At 37.8% G+C, this 19,964-nt stretch overlaps 1 protein-coding gene across 1 annotated transcript in view; it reads left to right on the top strand.

The window, feature by feature from the left end:
- Window positions 1–28: 28 nt before the first annotated feature.
- The window catches only part of TRIP4 (thyroid hormone receptor interactor 4), a 68,984-nt gene continuing 49,048 nt past the window's right edge, over window positions 29–19,964 (top strand). The window contains exons 1-4 of the mRNA XM_077747216.1: window positions 29–179; window positions 4,746–4,915; window positions 5,994–6,127; window positions 18,441–18,653. Coding sequence (XP_077603342.1) covers window positions 79–179; window positions 4,746–4,915; window positions 5,994–6,127; window positions 18,441–18,653 — 618 coding nt within the window. The 5' untranslated portion in view covers window positions 29–78. The remainder of the gene's footprint in view (window positions 180–4,745; window positions 4,916–5,993; window positions 6,128–18,440; window positions 18,654–19,964) is intronic.

The raw sequence follows: 19,964 nt of genomic DNA, 5'->3' as shown, positions 1-19,964 counted from the left end.
GAGGTCGGTGTTGCGAAGGGGACTAGTCCAGCGCAGGACGTGGGGCTGTTGGAGCCCAGCTGGTTCCGGCTGGGAAAAATGGCGGTGGCTGGGGCGGCGTCCCGAGAGCAGCTGGTGGGCTGGTGTACCCAGCAGTTACGGAAAACTTTCGGCCTGGATGTCAGCGAGGAGATCATGCAGTGAGACCGTTTGGGGTCCGAGGCGGGAAGGAGCTCTGGGATGTGCACTGGCTGAGTGAAAAGGGAAGCGGGACGGACTTTTAAAAGTTGATGAGAGTGAAGAAATAATAAAAGAGCTGCTGTAGGTCTCTAGGCGCCGAATTTAACCTCCGGCTTTACAGTTTAGCTTCTGAAATAGGTTATTAAGCTCCACAATCCGCCGGTGGGGCCTTTTTTTCTTAGGAAAACGCTAGATCTCTGATTATTAGACCTGTAAGACTGTCCCTGGAGCCAGTTTCCTGATAGATTCTGGAGAAAAGGGCCAAGGCAAATTGTCTTCCCCAAAATCCCTTACTCTGAGCATTTGAGTTTGCCGGATCTGGGTGGTGTTAAATAGGACCAGAACTTTAAATGGATGCGGCGGTTGTAAGGTGCAAATAGCTCCTGACTGAGGAGTCCCATGTTCTATTTTCTGTTGTCATTTACCAGTTTTGGAATCTTGGGCAACTTTTTTTTTTTTTTTTTTGAATCCTGGGTTACGTGATTTCCCTCTCTGTACCTTTGTTTCCTCATCTATAAACTAAATAATTAGTAAGGTTTGTCTTTAATTCTTTGATTCTTATAAAGTGGAGATGGTGACATAACTTAGTATTTTTCCTTCAGTTGTTTAACATGTTTGTTGCACTACTACATAACTGGTGCTGATGGCCACAAAGGCTGTTGAGACCGTTGGGTTCTGCCTGGTTGATGAGTGCTGAGTGGGGGTAATTTAGGGTGTTGTGAGAACATGGAGTAAAGGATTCCCACTAAGATTTGAGAAACTTGGAAGGTTTACTTCAAGGATTCACTTTCACCTGAAAACTAAAGGGTGGGTAGGTGGAAGTGCAGTGCTCAGGCAGAGGGGAAAACTTTTGTAATAGTTGGGCTTGATCAAGGAACCTGAAAGTGTTTTTTCTTTTTTTAAGTTTATTTATTTATGGTGGGGGGAGCAGAAAGAGAGGGAGAGAGAGAATTACAAACAGGCTTGGTGCTGTCAGCACTGCCAGACACGGAGCTAATTCCCACCAACCAGGAGATCAAGACCTGAGCGGAAATCAGGAGTCAGACCCTTAATGACTGAGCCACCTGGGAGCCCTGAAAGTGTTTCTTGATTTGATTACTTCTTCATTGATGCTGAGATCTAAGTTGCAGTTTCTAGGACTTGTGTAGGAAGTGAGTTTTCAGGGACATTCGGTGGCTCGGTCAGTTAAGCATCCCACTTCGTCTCAAGTCATGATCTCGTGTAGGAAGTAATTTTTTAAATTTGGGAGAAAACAGACTTGTTAGCAAGGAGAGAGTTAAGAAAGCCTGTTTTAAATGTTTTTATTTTAGGGGCACCTGGGTGGCTCGGTCAGTTAAGTGCCTGACTTCGGCTCAGGTCATAATCTCACAATTTGTGGGTTCGAGTCCCACGTCGGGCTCTGTGCTGACAGCCAGCTCAGAGCCTGGAGCCTGCTTCAGATTCTGTGTCTCCCTCTCACAGAAATAAATAAAAAACATTAAAAAATTTTTTTAAATTAATGTTTTTGTTTTAAACATTGGAATAGACTATTAAAAACACCTCACCAAATCATATGGCTTATATTTGCCCTTGTTTGAAGGCACCATCAGGTTAAATAGTTTTCAAACATTTTTTTAAAAGCAGTGGAATGCTGTCATGAGATAATGAGACTTGACCATATATTAAACAAAAAAGTCACTCAGTTAAAAAAAAAAGAAAGAAACACAAAAATTGAGGCTATTTTTGATAACCCAACAGTGCAGCATGGATAGATGCAACCATCTTAGTATCCAGTTTTATCTTGTCTGCTTACAAAGTTATCAGGAAAATTCTAATTTTCATAGATTGTGGTTTGACACCTCATTTTGAAGCCTTAGATTTTCCTCGGTTAAACTTATACTCTTGAAAAAGCAGTGATCAGAAATTTCTGTTTTACAGTTGAAGCGCTAAGTATGGCTAAACATCTGCTTGCATTTTTTCACTCATAAATATAAGTTCTACAAGAATTGTTCAAAACTTAAAACAAGCACTGAAGCAACAATAATATAATACTATTTGAATTCATTTGACTTACTAGGTTTTTATAGTTATTGCACAACAGGCTATGATGCCATGATGAAAGTATTTTTGTGTAAATTTGCTGTGCCTTGCCTGGTATTTTATTGAGAATTACCCAGATGTACTATGGTAGTGTGCTAACTTGAATGATTTGGCATGAGTGGCCTGAATTTTTACAGATGGCACAGAACTATTACCTTTCTAGTCAATGATTCATTTAGGGAACATTAAGATTTGTACATAGGGTTAGCAAAATAAACTTTGTTCTACAGTCTGCATTAAATGCTCGTGTTTTGGATGATTCTGTTTTGATAAGATCTGGTATATATTTTTCCTTACTATACTTTGTTAAATCGTTAAAATGACATTTATTCAAATGTTTCTGGAACTCCTTAAATCCTTCTCTAATGACTTGAATACCAGAGATAAATGATCCCCTGAGGTTTCTTGCAGTTCCTTTTGTTTTTTTTGTTTTGTTTTTTTTAATGTTTTTATTTATTTCTGAGAGAGAGGGAGAGACACAGTGTGAGCAAGGGAAGGTCAGAGAGAGAGGGAGGGAGACACAGAATCTGAAACAGGCTCCAGGCTCTGAGCTAGCTGTCAGCACAGAGCCCGACCTGGGGCTCAGACCCACAAACCATGAGATCATGACCTAAGCAGAAGTCAGACACTCAACCGACTGAGCCACTCAGGCACCCCTCTTGCAGTTCCTTTTGTAAGAACTCAATAGCACTTATTCTTTCGATGGGATGCTAACTTTGGGGATCAAGTTGATTAAACTGTTTAAGTCCTGAAAAAGAATTGTGTCTCTTTTTTAAATCTGTGATAGATTATAAGATCCTCTTATTGAGGCCCCAAGGAACAGGTTTATTCACCTATAGATTGTAACTCTGCAAATATACCACCATATTAAGAAAATAATCTCGCACATATGCTACTGGTGATGGCAAAATCTCATGTTTTCTTAAATAATATAGCAGTATTATGATTTTTCTTGTATCCCATACCAGTGTGTCTGAATTACAATTTATTCAAATCTTATAATACTTTCATGATTTGATATCTTAATTTACAAGTTATTTTTTTTAATTCTTTTCTGATGGTGTAACATTCACTATAGAAACCTTAAAAAAAAATCAGAAAAAGCTTAAGAAGGAAACCAAAATTAGCCATAATACCACAACCCAGAGATAATCATTGTTTCACTCTTAGTGGTTTTTTTCCTATGCATATTCTAATTTTCAAAGTATATTCGTCTTAGGGGAAAAAAGAAAATAAAAAGTAAACTCTCATTAATTGTACCACTCAGTGGTAATTATTTGGGGGTATAACCTCTGGCCTTTTTTCTACACGTGAGTGTATGTGTATACACATTCCTTTTATAGCAATTGGAATCATATGCTCTATGCTCTATCCTATTATTCACTTACAATTATAGAAGAGCATCTTCTCAGAATAATAATTATTCAAAAATTTCACATTAGTGGTGGCTTATTGCATTTTGTAAAGTCCAAACTTGAATTCATTAGTCCCTTTTCCATCAATAGATGTTTTAAATAGCTTCTAGTTTTTCATTTTTCAAACAGTGAGGCAGTTAACTTTTTGCATAAAATTTCCTGTGTCTCTTATTTCATATAGAGCCCTATAAATGGAATTATTGGATTGTTTTTAAGGCACTTCAAATATATTGGCTTGTCAATTTTTAGACAAGTTGTACTGACCTGAATTGTCACCTTGTTTCACTTTTAGGAACCCTTTATAACATTTCCTTAAAATAGATTGCTTATTCCAACGTGATACTAATCCTGATTTATAATTTTTGAGAATATGAAATCAACAACTGCTTATATTGTCCTATGTACTCCTAGTTTTAGCAAAAAAAACTTTTAGGTTTTGTAATACAGAGATTAAGTGATTTCTATTCCTAGGAAAATGTAATGACTACAGATATGTAGTTATAAGAAGTATTCCTATGTTAAGGACAGCTCCACAAGCCTATCTTCAAAACACTAATTTAATTCTTCCAACAAGAAGGTTATATGAAGATTATATTATGAACGACTTGAGGTGTGGTCAGAATCTTTGTCCTAATCAGACTAATATCTCTAGCACCTAGCATAGAATTTGGCTCTAAGTAAATACTCTAGGAGCGTCTGGGTGGCTCAGTCGGTTGAGCATCTGACTTTGGCTCAGGTTGTGATCTCACAATTCATAGGTTCTAGCTCTGTGTCGGTCTCTGTGGTGACAGTTTGGAGCCTAGGACCTGCTTTGGGAATTCTGTGTCTCCCTCTCTCTGCCCCTCCCCCATTCACCCTCTGTGTCTGTCTCTGTCTCTCTCTCAAAAATAAATAAAACATTTAACAAAAAAGTAAACACTTTAATGGAGTAATGAATGGTTTGTACTATCTTGATTTCTCTTGTGGTTATTGAAAGACATAGTATAAGCAGACCTTGTTTCTACAACTTTTTTTTTTTTTTTGCTTCCTGAGGTATATTTTGTCAATTGAGAGTGCTGGAGAGATACGAGAATATGTCACTGACCTCCTTCAGGGAAATGAGGACAAAAAAGGTCAATTCATAGAGGAGCTTATAACCAAATGGCAAAAGAATAATCAGGAGTTGAGTTCTGATGCTCTGCAGCAGTCCTTCAAAAAAGATGGTAAGTTAATATAGTTAAGTAATGGACTGGTTTATAGAACCTGCTGTTTTCTGTCACTGCTGCCTCTTCACAGCAAACTTAAACAGAATCATATGTATACATATTTTTAGTTCAGTTCTACTCAAACTGTAATGAATACTGTTTTGTTGAGACTTTTTCAACTTAGAAAATATCACAAAAAATACCTGTTTGCAGATACAAATATGGTTTCAGAATCATTTGAAAAATTAATCCATGGATTAAAAAAACACTTTTCTGGGGTGCCTGAGTGGCTCAGTCAGTTAAGTGTCTGATTTCGGTTCAGGTCATGATCTCACAACTGGTGAGTCCCAGCCCTCTGTCATGACGGCAGGCTCTGTGCTGACAGCTGAGAGCCTAGAACCTGCTTCAGATTCTGTATCTTCTCTCTCTGCCCCTCCATTCACTCTCTGTGTCTGTCTCTCTCAGAATAAATAAACATTGGAAAAAAATAAAAAAAAATTTTTTTTAGTTATCTGTATACCTGTATAAAAGTAAATGTCAACCAATTTTAGTACGGATAGCATTTAGAAGTAACTAGTTAAAAGATAATGAAGGATAAACACCAAACTAAATAACCTAAGTCATTATTATCATATAATCTAAACTCTTATCAGATATTAGGGGCGCCGGGGTGGCTCAGCCAGTTAAACATCTGACTCTTGGTTTTGGCTCAGGTCTGTCTCACACCTTGTGAGTTAAAGCCCAGCATCAGGCTCTGCACCAAGAACACAAACCCTGCTTGGATTTCTCTCTCTGTCTCTCTGCCCCTCCCTCTCTCTCTTCTCTCTCAAAATAAATAAACTTTAAAGAAAATATCAGATTTTCATTTACTTTCTTAATCCTAGCCAGTATTCTTTATCACTGACTATCTTGAAAGTAATGGTTTAAATTTAATTCTAGTTTGAGAGGAAAAGCTAAAGTAAAAACCTGCCTGATTGCATATGTTCACTCTAAATATTAAGCATCACCTTCTGTTTATTAGGTATCAGTTCACCAGTGAATCCCATTATTATCAATCTATCTATGTACATGTATGTATAATTTTTTTTCTTTAAAGAAATGTTGGATGGGCAGAGATCAGGAGACCAGCTAAAGAGGAGTAGGCGGAAAGGCAGAAATAGACAGGAAGTTCCTGCATTTGCTGAACCTGACACAACCACGGAGGTCAAAACACCTTTTGATTTGGCCAAGGTGAGTGCATATAGAATGAATCATATTCTAGCTGTATGAAAAAGAGGAGGTGACTGATACATTTCAGAAAGCAGAGTGTACAAATTGGTCTAGAATGGCAGTTATTCAACAAATGCATGAATTTATGGAGAGAAAGTAATAATGATGATGTATTACTTTCTATATGGTAGATTTTTTTTTGTCAGCCTGATTAATTAATTATTATAAGGACATCTTGGTTAGAAATGAGATTGAGAAAGATATATATATATAAGATGGAAACTCTTTAATGAAGTGCACCAGCGCTTCAATTTCAGCCTTTTTTGTGTGTGGATTTTTACTAAAAGAATGCACAATTATAGCTGTTATTAAAAGGGTTCCTAACTTGGGCCATCTTCCACTGTACCATCGTCATAATCATTTAGTGTTTAGAGTTTTTTTGTATTCTCTCATGGCTCTCAAAATAGCCCTGTGAGGTAAGCAGAAGTATTTATAATCAGGGAAATTTGAGAAACTAAATTTCCCGACATAAGGGAATAGTTAATTATGCTAAGATGGCAGATAGGTAATCAAAAAATTCTGAGTGTGCAATAAAACATGGAAAAGTGTTTGCAAAATATTAAGTTCAAGGGAAAAAAATAGAGATTTAAGCCTTTTACCAAGTGGAATAAAATGAGCAAAGAAGCATCATAAGCAAAAGAAGAAACACAAATGACCAATAGACATTAAAAGATGTTTAACTTTACCAGTTTGTCACCCTAATTGCCTGAGAGTTTCTCAATTTAAGCACTGTAAGTCTAGTATTCTGGGATTTTCCTATGTCCTAGGCAAACCAGGATGTGTTTGTGTATTCATGTGTATTAATGTGTACTGATCACTAGTGATCAATAAGTATACATTAAATCTCTGAAATATAGCCTATNGCAGAGTGAGAGGGAGACACAGAATCTGAAGCAGGCTCCAGGCTCTGAGCTGTTAGCTTAGAGCCCAGTGTAGGACTCGAACTCACAAACCATGAAATCATGACCCCCAGCCCAAGTTGGATGCTTAACCAAATGAGCCACCCGGGTCCCCCTGCCTATAATTTTAAATTGTTAAAGATTTTAAAAATAGGGACACCTGGGTGGCTCAGTTGGTTAAGTGTCCGACTTTGGCTCAGGTCATGATCTCACAGTTTGTGGGTTTGAGCCCCGCATCGGGTTCTGTGCTGGTAGCTCAGAGCCTGGATCCTGCTTCAGATTCTGTGCCTCCCTCTCTCTGCCCCTCACCCGCTCATGTTCTGTCTCTCTCTGTCTGAAAAATAAATAAAAACTATTAAAAAAATTTTAATATTTTAAAAATAGAATACTCAGTGATGGTGAAGTTGTATTAAAACAAGAGCCCCTGTAAACTAATGGTGGCAGGGTAAATTGGTTTAAGCTCTCTTAAGCAGTTTGGCAGCATACATCAAGAACCACAGAAATGTTCATATTTTTTGACTTATTAATATGATTCAAAAATCTAATAATAAGAAAATAATCAGAAATGCACACAGAAGAACTATTGAAAATTTGAATTGATCTGTTTAGCAGTAAGAGAAGGATAAAATAAATTATACGTCTCTCACTTGATGAAATACCATGCAACTAATAAAATTATTCTCCAAAATACATCATTTGGGAAAACATTTATCATAAAATATTGGGTAAAAATGTGTGAATGAAATATGTATGTTTGAATTTTGCATTTAAATTTTTTTTAAGGTTTATTTTTGAGTGGGGGGGAGAGAGAGAGAGATTATGAGGGGCAGAGAGACACAGAATCGGAAGCAGGCTCCAGGCTCCTAGCTGTCAGCACAGAGGCTGACACAGGTCTCAAACCCACAAACCGTGAGATCATGACGTGAGCTGAACAGAGCCTGGAGCCTTCTTCTGATTCTTTGTCTCCCTCTCTCTCTTCCCCTCCCTTGCTCATGCTCATGCTCTCTCTCTCTCTCTCTCTCTCTCTCAAAAATAAAGCATTTAAAAATTTTGTTTTTTTAGTTTTTTTTTAAATTGACTTTTTGCATTTAAAAAATACTTGGAACACCTGGGTGACTTAGTTGGTTGAGCAGCCATCTCTTGATTTCACTTTGGGTCATGATCTCACAGTTGGTGGAATCAAGGTCTACATCCAACTCAAGCTGAGGGTGGAGCCTACTTGGGATTCCCTCTCTCTGTCGCCTTCACCTCTCCTACTCGTGTGTGCATTCTCTCTCTCTCTCTGTCTCTCAAATTAAAAAAAAAAACTTATTCTATAGACACAAACATTTTCACACACACACGCACACACAAAAATAGACTGGAAGGAAAATGTTAAAAATGGTGTTTCTTTTTTTTAATATGACAGTAAGTGTTTTAATTTTTCCTCCTTATTTTTCTCTTTATACTGTATTTTCCATTTTTTATGTTTGTTTTTACAGTGAACAAGAATAGCCTTCCTAAAAACCAGCTTTGTTGAAGTGTAATTAAATACATATGTTATTGTATATATTTAAGGTACACAATTTGATAAGTTTTTTTAACCATCTTAACCAGTTTTTTAGAAGTGTACTTTAGTAGTGCTAACAGTATTTTCATATTGTTGTGCAGTAGATCTCCAGAACTTTTTCATCTTGTAAAGCTGAAACTCTGTACCTGTTAAATAACTCCCCATTTTCTCTTGCTCCCAGTCCTTGTCAAGCACCATTCTACTTTTCTCTTTCTGTGAGTTTGACTGCTTTAAATCTAAGTGGAACCAAACAGTATTTTTCCTTTTGTGCCTGGCTTAATTCATATAGCATAATGTTCTCAAGGTTCATTTACATTGTAGCGTATGACAGAATTTCTTTTTTTAAAAAATAAAAACCTTTTTTTTTAATGTATATTTAGTTTTGAGAGAGAATGTGTGTAGGGGAGGGACAGAGAGAGGGAAACAAACCACAAGATCATGACCTGAGCTGAAGTCAGCCACTCAGTCGACTGAGCCACACAGATCCCCTTCCTCCTTTTTAAGGCTAAATAATATTCCATCATATGTATGTATATATATATATACACACCACATTTTGTTTATCCACTCCTCTCTCAATGTAATTTTGGGTTGCTTTCACTTTTTGGCTGTTGTGAATAGTACTGCTTTGAACTTGGGTGTGCGGTTATCTCTTAAGGATCCTACTTTTTTTAAATGTTTTTATTTATTTCTGAGAGAGAGAGCGAGCGAGAGAGCGAGTGCGTGCGCGTATGAGCAGGGGAGGGTCAGAGAGAGAGGGAGACACAGAATCTGAAACCGGTTCCAGGCTCTGAGCTGTCAGCGCAGAGCCCGACATGGGGCCACGAATGCGAGATCATGATCTGAGCCAAAGTCAGACACTTAACCGACTGAGCCACCCAAATGCCCCTTAAGGATCCTACTTTCAATTCTTGTGGATATATATATACTCAGAAGTGACATTGCTGGCTCATATGGTAATTCCAAATAGGTGTTTTTAGATGGGAAAAAAAATGGAAAGAGAAGCACCTGGGTAGCTCAGTTGGTTGAATGTCCAACTCTTGATTTCGGCTTATATTGCGATCCCAGGGTCATGAGATCGAGCCCTGCATTGGGCTCCTTACTGAGCATGGAGCCTGCTTAAGATTCCCTCTCCCCCACTCACACACACACACACACTCTTTCTCTCTCTCGCTAAATAAAACAACCAGAAAGAAGGATGACTAATATAACAAAGACCCATGTACTCATCACCCAGAATTGCCAATTGATAAGATTTTTTATATTTGCTTCAGGTCTTCTCTTTTTTCTTTTTGTAAAAGTTTATTTATTTATTTTGAGAGAGAGTGAGGGCAGGGAGGGGCAGATAGTAAAGGAGAGAAAGAGACTCCCAAGCAGACTCTGTGCTGTCAGTGCAGAGCCTGATGAGGAGCTTGAACTCAAAATCTGTGAGATCATGACTGAGCTGAAATCAGGAGTCGGATGCTCAACCAACTAAGCCACCCAGGTGCCCCAGGTCTTGTCTTTTTTTTTATAAAATAAATGAGGAGCTCCTAGTTTGCTCAGTCAGTAAAGTATGCAACTCTTGATCTCAGGGTTGTGAGTTTGAGTCCCATATTGGACAAAGAGATTGCATAAAATAAAATAAATGGACTCTTAAAAAGAAATTTGAAATTCTCTTCTCTCTACCCAGTGGGTCTTGATTTTGCCCCCCAGGGAATATGTCTGGAAGCCTTTTGGCTGTCACAGTATGGGGCAAAGGGGTGCTATTACCATCTAGTGAGTAGAGGCCGAAGATGCTATTAAACATCCTATGTCTCACAGGGCATCCTCCACAACAAAGAATCAGTAGTGCTTAGGTTGAGAAACTAATGTACAGTTCTGTTTGCTCCCGCTGTATAGATGATTAATAAAATGATTTAGTGTGAACCTTAAAATCAGTAGTCTATATTTTCATATATAGGAGTATGTCAACAACATATAGTATAATTTTGTGTGATTTTTTAAAAAAATGTAAATAGATAGGGCGCCTGTGTGGCTCAGTTTGTTAAGACTCCAACTTGATTTCAGCTCAGGTCACAATCTCAGGTTCATGAAATCAAGCCCCACTTTGGGCTCTGCGCTAAAAGCACAAAGCTTACTTGGGATTCTCTCTCTCCCTGTCTCTCTGCCCCTCCCCTGCTTGTGCTCTCTTCCTCTCTCAAAAATAAATAAACATTAAAAAAAAACCCTTTTTTAATACTTAATTTTTAAAATTTTAATTAAAAAAATTTTTAATGTTTATTTATTTTTGAGAGAAGGTGACAGATAGAGCTCAAGTTGCAGGGAGTGGGGGATCAGAGAGAGAGGGAGACATAGTATTCAAAGAATTCAAAGCAGTCTCCTGGCTCTGGGCTGTCAGCGCAGAGCCCGACATGGGGTTCAAACTCACAACTGTGAGATCNTAGGTTAATAGCATAATGTCAGTTTGCAGACTTTTTTTAAAGAACTTTTTGAGAGCTATCTGTGATATACATAGACTTGGTTTGTTTCTTTTTTTTTAATAAAATTTTTTATGTAGTTTATTTATATTTGAGACAGAGAGAGACAGAGCATGAGGGAGGGGCAGAGAGAGAGGGAAACACAGAAACTGAAACAGGCTCCAGGCTCTGAGCTGTCAGCACAGAGCCCGATGCGGGGCTTGAACTTATGAACTGTGAGATCATGATCTGAACCGGAGTCAGATGCTTAACTGACTGAGCCACTCAGGAGCCCCTGGTTTGTTTGTCTTAACTCCTATATAAGATTCCACTGATTCAGTTTCTCTGTTAAGTCACAAATGCACTTTTATCTTGTTTATAATAGTTTGCTGTTATGAATACTGCAATGACATTCTTATATATATTTCCTTCAGGTACACTTGAGAGTGTTTAGTATTTACCTGTTACTAGAATTGCTGGGTTATATAGGCTTTGTTAATTTTTCTTTTATTGAAACTACCAAATTAATTTCTAAAGTAGTTGTACCAGTTTTATCCTCCTACTATCAAAGTAAGCAATTTCTCTTTTTCTTTGCCAATATGTAATATTGTGAGGCCTTTAAAGTTTTGTCCTTTTCTTTCTTTTTTTTTTAATATTTTTATTTATTTCTAGGAGAGACAGAAAGAGACAGTGTGAGCAGGGGAGGGTCAGAGAGAGAGGGAGACACAGACTCTGAAATAGGCTCCAGGCTCTGAGCTGGCAGTCAGCACAGAGCCCGATGCGGGGCTTGAACCCACGAACCGCAAGATCATGACCTAAGCGAAAGTCGGACGCTTAACCAACTAAGCCATCCAGGCGCCCAGTTTTGTCCTTTTCTTAATTCTTATTTTTATTTATTTGTTTTTTAAGTAATCTCTATACCCAAAGTGGGGCTTGAGCTTAAAACTTTGACATCTTGAGTTGCATACTCTATTGACTGAGGTGTTGACCATCCAGGTGCCCATTTTAAGTATAAGAAATGGTATTTAATTTTGGTTTGCATACACATGAATTCTAAATAGAGACTGTCATTTGGAGAGTTTATTGATTTGTTTTTGGTTTCCGCTTTTTTGGCCTTTTGGATTATCATGAACTACTCATATTCTTGATCTGCTTTTCTGCTGAGTTGATGGTCTTTTTAAAATTGTTTTATGAGAGTTCTTTATGTATTACTTAAAAAAAGTTTTGTTAGGTATATTTATTTATTTTGAGAGAGAGAGAGAATATCCTCAGCAGGCTCCTCACTGTCAGCACTGAGAGAGAGAGAGAATATCTCAAGCAGGCTTCTCACTGTCAGCACTGAACCCGACTTGGGGCTTGATCTCACCAACTGTGAGAACATGACCTGAGCTAAGATCAAGAGTTGGGCACTTAACCAACTGAGTCACCAAGGTGCCCCCTGTTTATTACTTTTTTATTATGTATGTTGTAGATATCTGCTGGTCTGTTGTTTTTTCCTTTGTGGTATCTTTTGACTCACAGGAATTTTTAATTTTAATGTAGTCAAATATATTGATCTCTTTCTTTGTTTTATGCTTTTTATAGCTTATTTAAGCTTTAAGGCATTTTCCCACTCTGAAGTGAAACATATATTCTCCTAAATTTGCCTCTAATAGTATAAAAGTTAACAGTTCTCACATTGCAGTTTGTAATTCATCTGAACATGGTTTTGAGTAATATCTTGTATATTCTTATCAGTAAAATTACTTGTTTTTAAAATTTTTAAAAATGTTTTATTTATTTTTGAGAGAGAGAGAGAGAGAGAGAGGCAGTGTGAGCAGGAAAGGGTCAGAGAGAGAGAGACACACAGAATTGGAAACAGGCTCCAGGCTCTGAGCTAGCTGTCAGTACAGAGCCTGATGCGGGGCTCGAACCCACGAACAGTGAGATCCTGACCTGAGCCGAAGTCAGATGCTTAGCCAACTGAGCCACCCAGGCGCCCCCAAACTTACTTGTTTTTATAGTAGAAGATGTATTACATAGATGTGTGTGAGTATATATTTTATAACTGGTGACTGCAAGTATATAGAATCTTAATGTAAAAGTAGAAGTCAGACCCTAAAGAGAATATTTTCTGGTCAGAGTGATCAAATAATGGATATTTTTTTTCTTCTAAGTAAGCTCTGTGCCCACTGTGCTGCTTGAACTCACAACGTCAAGGCCAAAAGTCACATGTTGAGCCAAATAGGTACTCCATATAATGGATAAAAATTTTAAAACCTTATTTCTTTCTTTATAAATAGTTATGAAATAATAGCATACAATACAATAATGAATTTTTAATTTTTAACATCCAGGAGAGAAAGTTGTTGAAAACAACATGAAAACTATTATCTGTGTTTTCTCTTTCTTTTTTTTTTAAATATTTTTTTAAATTTCTTAATGTTTTATTTATTCCTGAGAGAGAGAGAGAGAGACAGCATGAGCAGAGGAGGATCAGAGAGAGAGGGAGACACAGAATCTGAAACAGGCTCCAGGCTCTGAGCTGGCTGTCAGCACAGAGCCCGATGCGGGGCTCGAACCCAAGAACTGTGAGATCATGACCTGAGCTGAAGTCGTACGCTTAACCGACTGAGCCATCCAGGCGCCCTGTGTTTTCTCTTTTGAATCAATTTCTTTGGGATGATTTTTCAAAAATTCCAGTTCAGTTTTTAAGAGTTTTGAGGTTGTTGATAAATATTAAAAAAAAAATTTTTTTAATGTTTATTTTTGAAAGAGAGGTACAGAGTGCCAGCAGGAGAGGAGCAGAGAGAGGGAGACACGGAATCTGAAGCAGGCTCCAGGCTGTGAGCTGTCGGTGCAGAACCAGATGTAGGGCTCAAACTCATGAACTGCGAGATCATGACCTAAGTCAGACACTTAACCAACTGAGCCACCCAGGCACCCCAATAAATATTTTAACATTTTATATTCCAATCTTTTTAAGTATTTTTAAAATAATCATTTAATCTTTTAATCTATTCAGTCCTATGTTGCTTTAGTTTGTTTGGTCAACTTATTCATTTACCATTCCACATTAAAGAAGCCTACTTTGAGTATGCAATATGTCTACAGCTACAACCTAGCTTTTTAGTGATGTAGATGCCAATCTTAGTTTACAAAGTATTTCAGTTTTTATTAATGGATCTTAATGAATAAGGTTCCTTGATGTTTGTTGTTAAATAGGTTTCATAAGATAAAATAAAAACCATGCTTCACTCTTAAGTTCCCAGGTTTGGGTAGGGAAAGATCTTTGAATTAATGATGACTTAACATTTAATTTCATATTTCTTAATTCTTTAAGAGTGGTGTATCTCTCAACAACTTGTTTCTGAGTCTGTATTTAGTTCTTATGTATTTTCTACTCCTGCAGACTTGGAAAATGATTTTGAAAAAAATGGTTTATCCCCTATACAATAGTTTCTTGTTAAAGCTGCAGTGTATACTGAGTGAGTTCTCAACTATTATGTGTAGGAGAAATACATGGTTAGGTTTCTGTGAGTATCTGGTCAAAACATTTCTATCAAACATTCAATACATAAACTTATTTTATGTGTGTTTCTTTTTAAATATACTCTACCCTGTTGTTGCGGACGAAACGACACAAAGGACAAGACACACACAAAAGACAGACACAGACACAACTCCGGCCGGAGGAACAATTCTACGCAAGTCTTGCGGTTTATTTTATACCCCGGTAACTGGACACAAAGTGAAATCTACAAGATGCATTCCTTTACCAATTAAGGGCAAGTAGCCAAACACATTTCAAGGACAGGGGGGAGCAAAGGGAGGAAGCGACCACAACATGTTTACTAAGAGGCCTGCCCACAATTTCAGCCTTCTCCTTACTTCTAAGGAGGGCATGTTCCCTCGTTTGCCAGCGGACCATTAAACTTGGATATTGTGTGCAGGCCTCCTGGCAGAGCATCCTGTTTGCAGGCATGCTTTGCCCAGGCAGGGAGCCCCGTGTGCAGGCACATCCCCGCGTCCCTAACCACGCTTTCTTGTGGTCACTGTCGGGCTCCCACACTCTGTCTTGTTGATGTATTAACACTGAATTCAGAGCTCACATTCTTATGCCTGAAGAAAGCTTAACTAACACACCTATATAAAGTACAGCCTTTTTGTGCTCATGAATACTAGACAACATGTAAGCACTATGCATGGGACCATTTTCAATATTAGGATCACCAAGAAAAAGCATAGAAATGCAGAAAAGTGACAGTTAATAGACTAAAAATAAGACACTTGTTTACAGTGTAATAGCTGAAAGAAGAAGGCAGATTATTCCTTTGCTCAACCTTAACGGGAAATCTATACATTTGGAGGCTTAGATTTTTTGCCACTCTGTTCATGTCCACAAATGGTTGTAAAAGCACCTGGAGTATTGATTTGGGGGTTACAAATAAATTCTGGTTAGTAGGCACATTCATAGATCTGGAATCATGAGTACTGATAAAGCTGTGTACTTATAGTTCCACTTTTGGACCGTAGGTAAATCTGTCTTCCAGTTCTATACACAGTTCTTTTGGTTATTTAGAAAATTCAGAAGTTTGTATTGCATGTCTACTGTATGTCAAGAACTGATTTAGACATTATACATTGTAGCAGTAAACAAAACACTTAAGGTTTCTATGCTCTCCTAGAGGTTACATCTTAGTGGTTCAAAAAAATGTAGAAAAGCTGGTTGAAAAAAATTTTTAAGTAATTATAGGTTATAAAAACTTACAGGAAAGAAATAAAAAGGGCAATGTGATAGGCAGTAGTTGGTAGGAAGGGAGCTAATTTAGGTAGGGTATTCAGGGAAAGCCTTTCTGAGGGAGTGAAATTATAGCTCAGAACTGAGCAATGAAAAGGAACTGGCATGTAAAGATGGGTTAGCAAATCATGGAAATAGCCTAAATGTCCATCAACTGATGTATGGATCAAGAAGATGTGGTTTATAGGGGCACCTGGGTGGCTCAGTCAGTTAAGTGACCGACTTTGGCTCAGGACATCATCTCACGGTTCATAGGTTCGAGCTCTGTGTAAGGCTCTATGTTGACAGCTCAGAGCCTGGAGCCTGCTTCGAATTCTGTGTCTCCCTCTCTCTCTGACCCTCCCCTGCTCATGCTGTCTGTCTGTCTGTCTCTCTTTCTCTCTCTCTCTCTCAGAAATAAATAAAACATTAGGAAAAAAAAAATGAAGATGTGGTTTATATATACAATGGAATACTACATGGCAGTGAGAAAGAATGAAATCTGGCCATTTGTAGCAACGTGGATGGAACTCGAGGGTGTTATGCTGAGCGAAATAAGTCAGGCAGGAAAGACAGATACCATATGTTTTCACTTATAAGTGGATCAGGAGAAATTTAACAGAGGACCATGGGGGAGGAGAAGGGGAAAAAATAGTTGGGGAGAGGGAGGGAGGCAACGCATGAAGAGACTCTTGAATACTGAGAACAAACTGAGGGCTGATGGGGGTGGAGGAAAGGGGAAGGGAGGTGATGGGCATGGAGGAGGACACTTGTTGGGATGAGCACTGGGTGTTATATGGAAACCAACTTGACAATAAACTATGAAAGGATAAAAAGAGAGATGGGCTAGGAACAGTTCAGACTGAAGGAATGACAAGTGTAAAGTAGAGATGGAGACAGGTATTTAGGAATTATCAGAGAAGCCTGTGTGGCTGAAGCATAGTGAACAGGGGAAGAGTGATATGTAGAAGAGATTGGAGAGCATCTGGAGGCCACATGTAAAGCTTTATAGGGCATTATAAGTAGCTTGGATTTTATTCTAAGCACAATGGGAAGTTAGTGAATAGTTTGTTTGTTTATTTGTTTTTAACGTTTATTTATTTTTGAGACGGAGAGCAGGAGCTGGGGAGGGCCAGAGAGAGAGGGAGACACAGAATCCAAAACAGGCTCCAGGCTCTGAGCTAACTGTCAGCACAGAGCCCAATGCAGGGCGTGAACCCACCGACCGTGAGATCATGACCTGAGCTGAAGCCGGTTGCTCAACCGACTGAGCCACCCAGGTGCCCCAAGGCAGTGAATGGTTTTAAGCAGTGCAGTGACATCCTATGAATTTTCTTGCTTGTCCTGTTCTTCCTTTTTCTCCTGTATTTCTCAATATGTACTCATTGCCCATTATGTATATGAGAACNTGTCTCTCTCTCTCCTGGAAATAAATAAAAATATATATATAAAAAAAAAAGAACTCATCAAAGCACAGCCCTCAAATACCTTATGTTAATATTACTGGTTAATTTACTGGGAGTCAAATACAAGTTTCTGCTTGTAACAAGATTTTAATCTTCTCACCACCATCACTGACAGTCAAAGGTATAATTGACTAGTTTGAAAAATGGCAGCCTGCTAGATTAGATAAAATTTTCAGCACTCAGATTTTAATTTTTACCTAAGTTGACTTCTATGATATTATCCCTATATCTCAACTTTTAGCATGTCACAGCAAAGAATTGTCCTTTTCCTTGTAGTAACTTTCCCCTCCATTAAAACTCTTAAGATTTTTCTTCCTTGAAAAGGGAAAAGGGAAAGCAAGAGGCATATATACAAATAAGTGTTTGAATGTTTATATCCCCCCACCCAAATTTACATGCCGAAATGCTAGGGTGATTATACTAGGAAGTATACACATTTGTGTTGAGTATGCATCCAAGAACTGAATTGCTGTGTCACGAGATATGCACATGTTGAGCTTCAGTAGATACCAGATTATACTCCCACTGACAGTGTATGAAAACTTTAATTGTTCTTCTTGTATCCTTGCCAGCACTCCGTATTTTCTTTTTCAGTTTAGCGCTTCTGGTTGGTATTGAATTTTGGCTTTATTTTGCATTACCGTGATGAGTAATGGAGTTAACTTAAGTACCTTTTCCTGTGTGTGATGGCCAATTGGATATCTTCTTTTATGAAGTTCCTGTCTAGATATTTTGCCCATTTTTATGTTGTATCATCTGTCTTCTTTTTATTGAGTCATTTTTAAATTTTTTTCTTATTTTAAACCTGTGAGTATCATTGCTTTTAGAGACATTTTTGTTTTTATGATCTCTACTTTCACCATGTTTAAATATGCCCCATAAACAGCTTTTACTGCTAGATATACCTTCTACCAGCTATAATAGAGGGCTGAAAGCTACTAGCAGAAAAGGCAAGGTATATCAGCTAGTTTTTCTAGAATATAACCTTTCTTCAGACCCTTGATTATAATCCTTAATTTGTATTTCTCTCCCTCCCTTTCTTCTGTCCCGGTTCCTAGGTAGTATATAAGTTGTCATTGAACAGAACTGAGGTTTTTCTTTTCTTGACTATTTTCATTGTCATTAATTTTTTTATGTTATTTCTGATATCTTTGTACATTTAGGCACAAGAGAACAGCAGCTCCTTAAAGAAGAAGACAAAGTTTGTCAGTTTATACACAAAAGAGGGACAAGACAGGCTTGCAGTCCTAATTCCTGGTCGCCATCCTTGTGACTGCCTGGGCCAGAAGCACAAGCTGATCAATAATTGTTTGATCTGTGGGCGTATTGTCTGTGAACAAGAGGGTTCTGGCCCCTGCTTCTTCTGTGGTACTCTGGTAAATTGTTTCTTTATGTTTTATTTTGTTATCCTTTGGTTGACTACATAGGGACATTCACGTCCTTAGTAATTTCTTTTTCTTTTTTTTTTGGATAGTTCTTCCCTCAAGTGTCCAGTAAACTCTGGTAGCAGGAATTCAATTAGTCAAAAACCCAAGGTTATATCTTAGTATTGAGGACTTAGTGAGAAGAGTTTTGACTGTATACATTGTGAGGGCTCCAAATCTTGTACTGTAACATAATCCTCAGGTTATTATAGCTTCTATTTCCAGGACAACTCCTTTTCATCTTCATTGTCTGAGAGAATGACCTCAAGAGTGTAGCAGTAATGACGGTCTTACAGACACCCTAATGAGTTGTCTGGAAAGCTTATTCTGCCAGTTGAGCTAGTTGGCAGAAGCAACGACGTTTGATGTTGGTGAAGACATCCATTTTATATATTGCTTTGTTTTCCCTTCTTTGATGGGACCTTTAATTATTCAGTACACTCAAATAAGCTGATAAAAAAAATAAGCTAGTAGTGGATGACAGTAGTGGATGACATGAAAAGTGTAGTGTCTACCATAAAAAATATTCATAAAATGGAAAAAAATATTCATAAAAAAATATCCTCTGATATTATAGAGAAACACCCTATACCTGCTAGTGAGAACTTTGTGCCACTGAGGCAACCTCTAGGCAATTCCATGTTTTCTGATAGATTTTTTTGAATCCTTCAGTTCAAGAAAGAGTAATGTAAAGCAGATTGGCCTTGAAGTCTTGCACTTTTTTTTTTAAACATACCCACTTATACTATTCTAGTTTTTATTTTAATTTATTTATTTATTTTTTTAATGTTTTATTTATTTCTGAGAGAGAGAAAGAGACAGCATGAGCAGGGGAGGGTCAGAGAGAGAGGGAGACACAGAATTGGAAACAGGCTCCAGGCTCTGAGCTAGCTGTCAGCACAGAGCCCGACGCGGGGCTCGAACCCACGAACCGTGAGATCATGACCTGAGCCGAAGTCAGACGCTTAACCAACTGAGCCACCCAGGCGCCCCAAAGTCTTGCACTTTTATAAATTCACTATGAAATTGGTTTTGAAGTAACTCCTTTTTTGCCTCCCTTCTTCCAATTGCAGTGATTTTTGTAATAAACAGAAAATTTTCTTTGCTTAATATATTCATTATTTTAAAGTAGGTAGTATTCAAAGACAAAGAAATGAAATATGTATAGTATAAAAGACTAATTTTCACTGATGGCGCTGTAATTTGCTTTTTCTGGTTCTTTCAAAAAGACAACTGCATATAAATTCTTTTGTAAGACTTGGT

This window comes from Crocuta crocuta, unplaced genomic scaffold, assembly GCF_008692635.1.
Source record: "Crocuta crocuta isolate KB4526 unplaced genomic scaffold, BGI_CrCroc_1.0 scaffold130, whole genome shotgun sequence".
Classification (NCBI taxonomy): domain Eukaryota; kingdom Metazoa; phylum Chordata; class Mammalia; order Carnivora; family Hyaenidae; genus Crocuta; species Crocuta crocuta.
The sequence above is the reverse complement of the archived record's forward strand: the minus strand, read 5'-3'. Positions and strand labels throughout refer to the sequence as shown.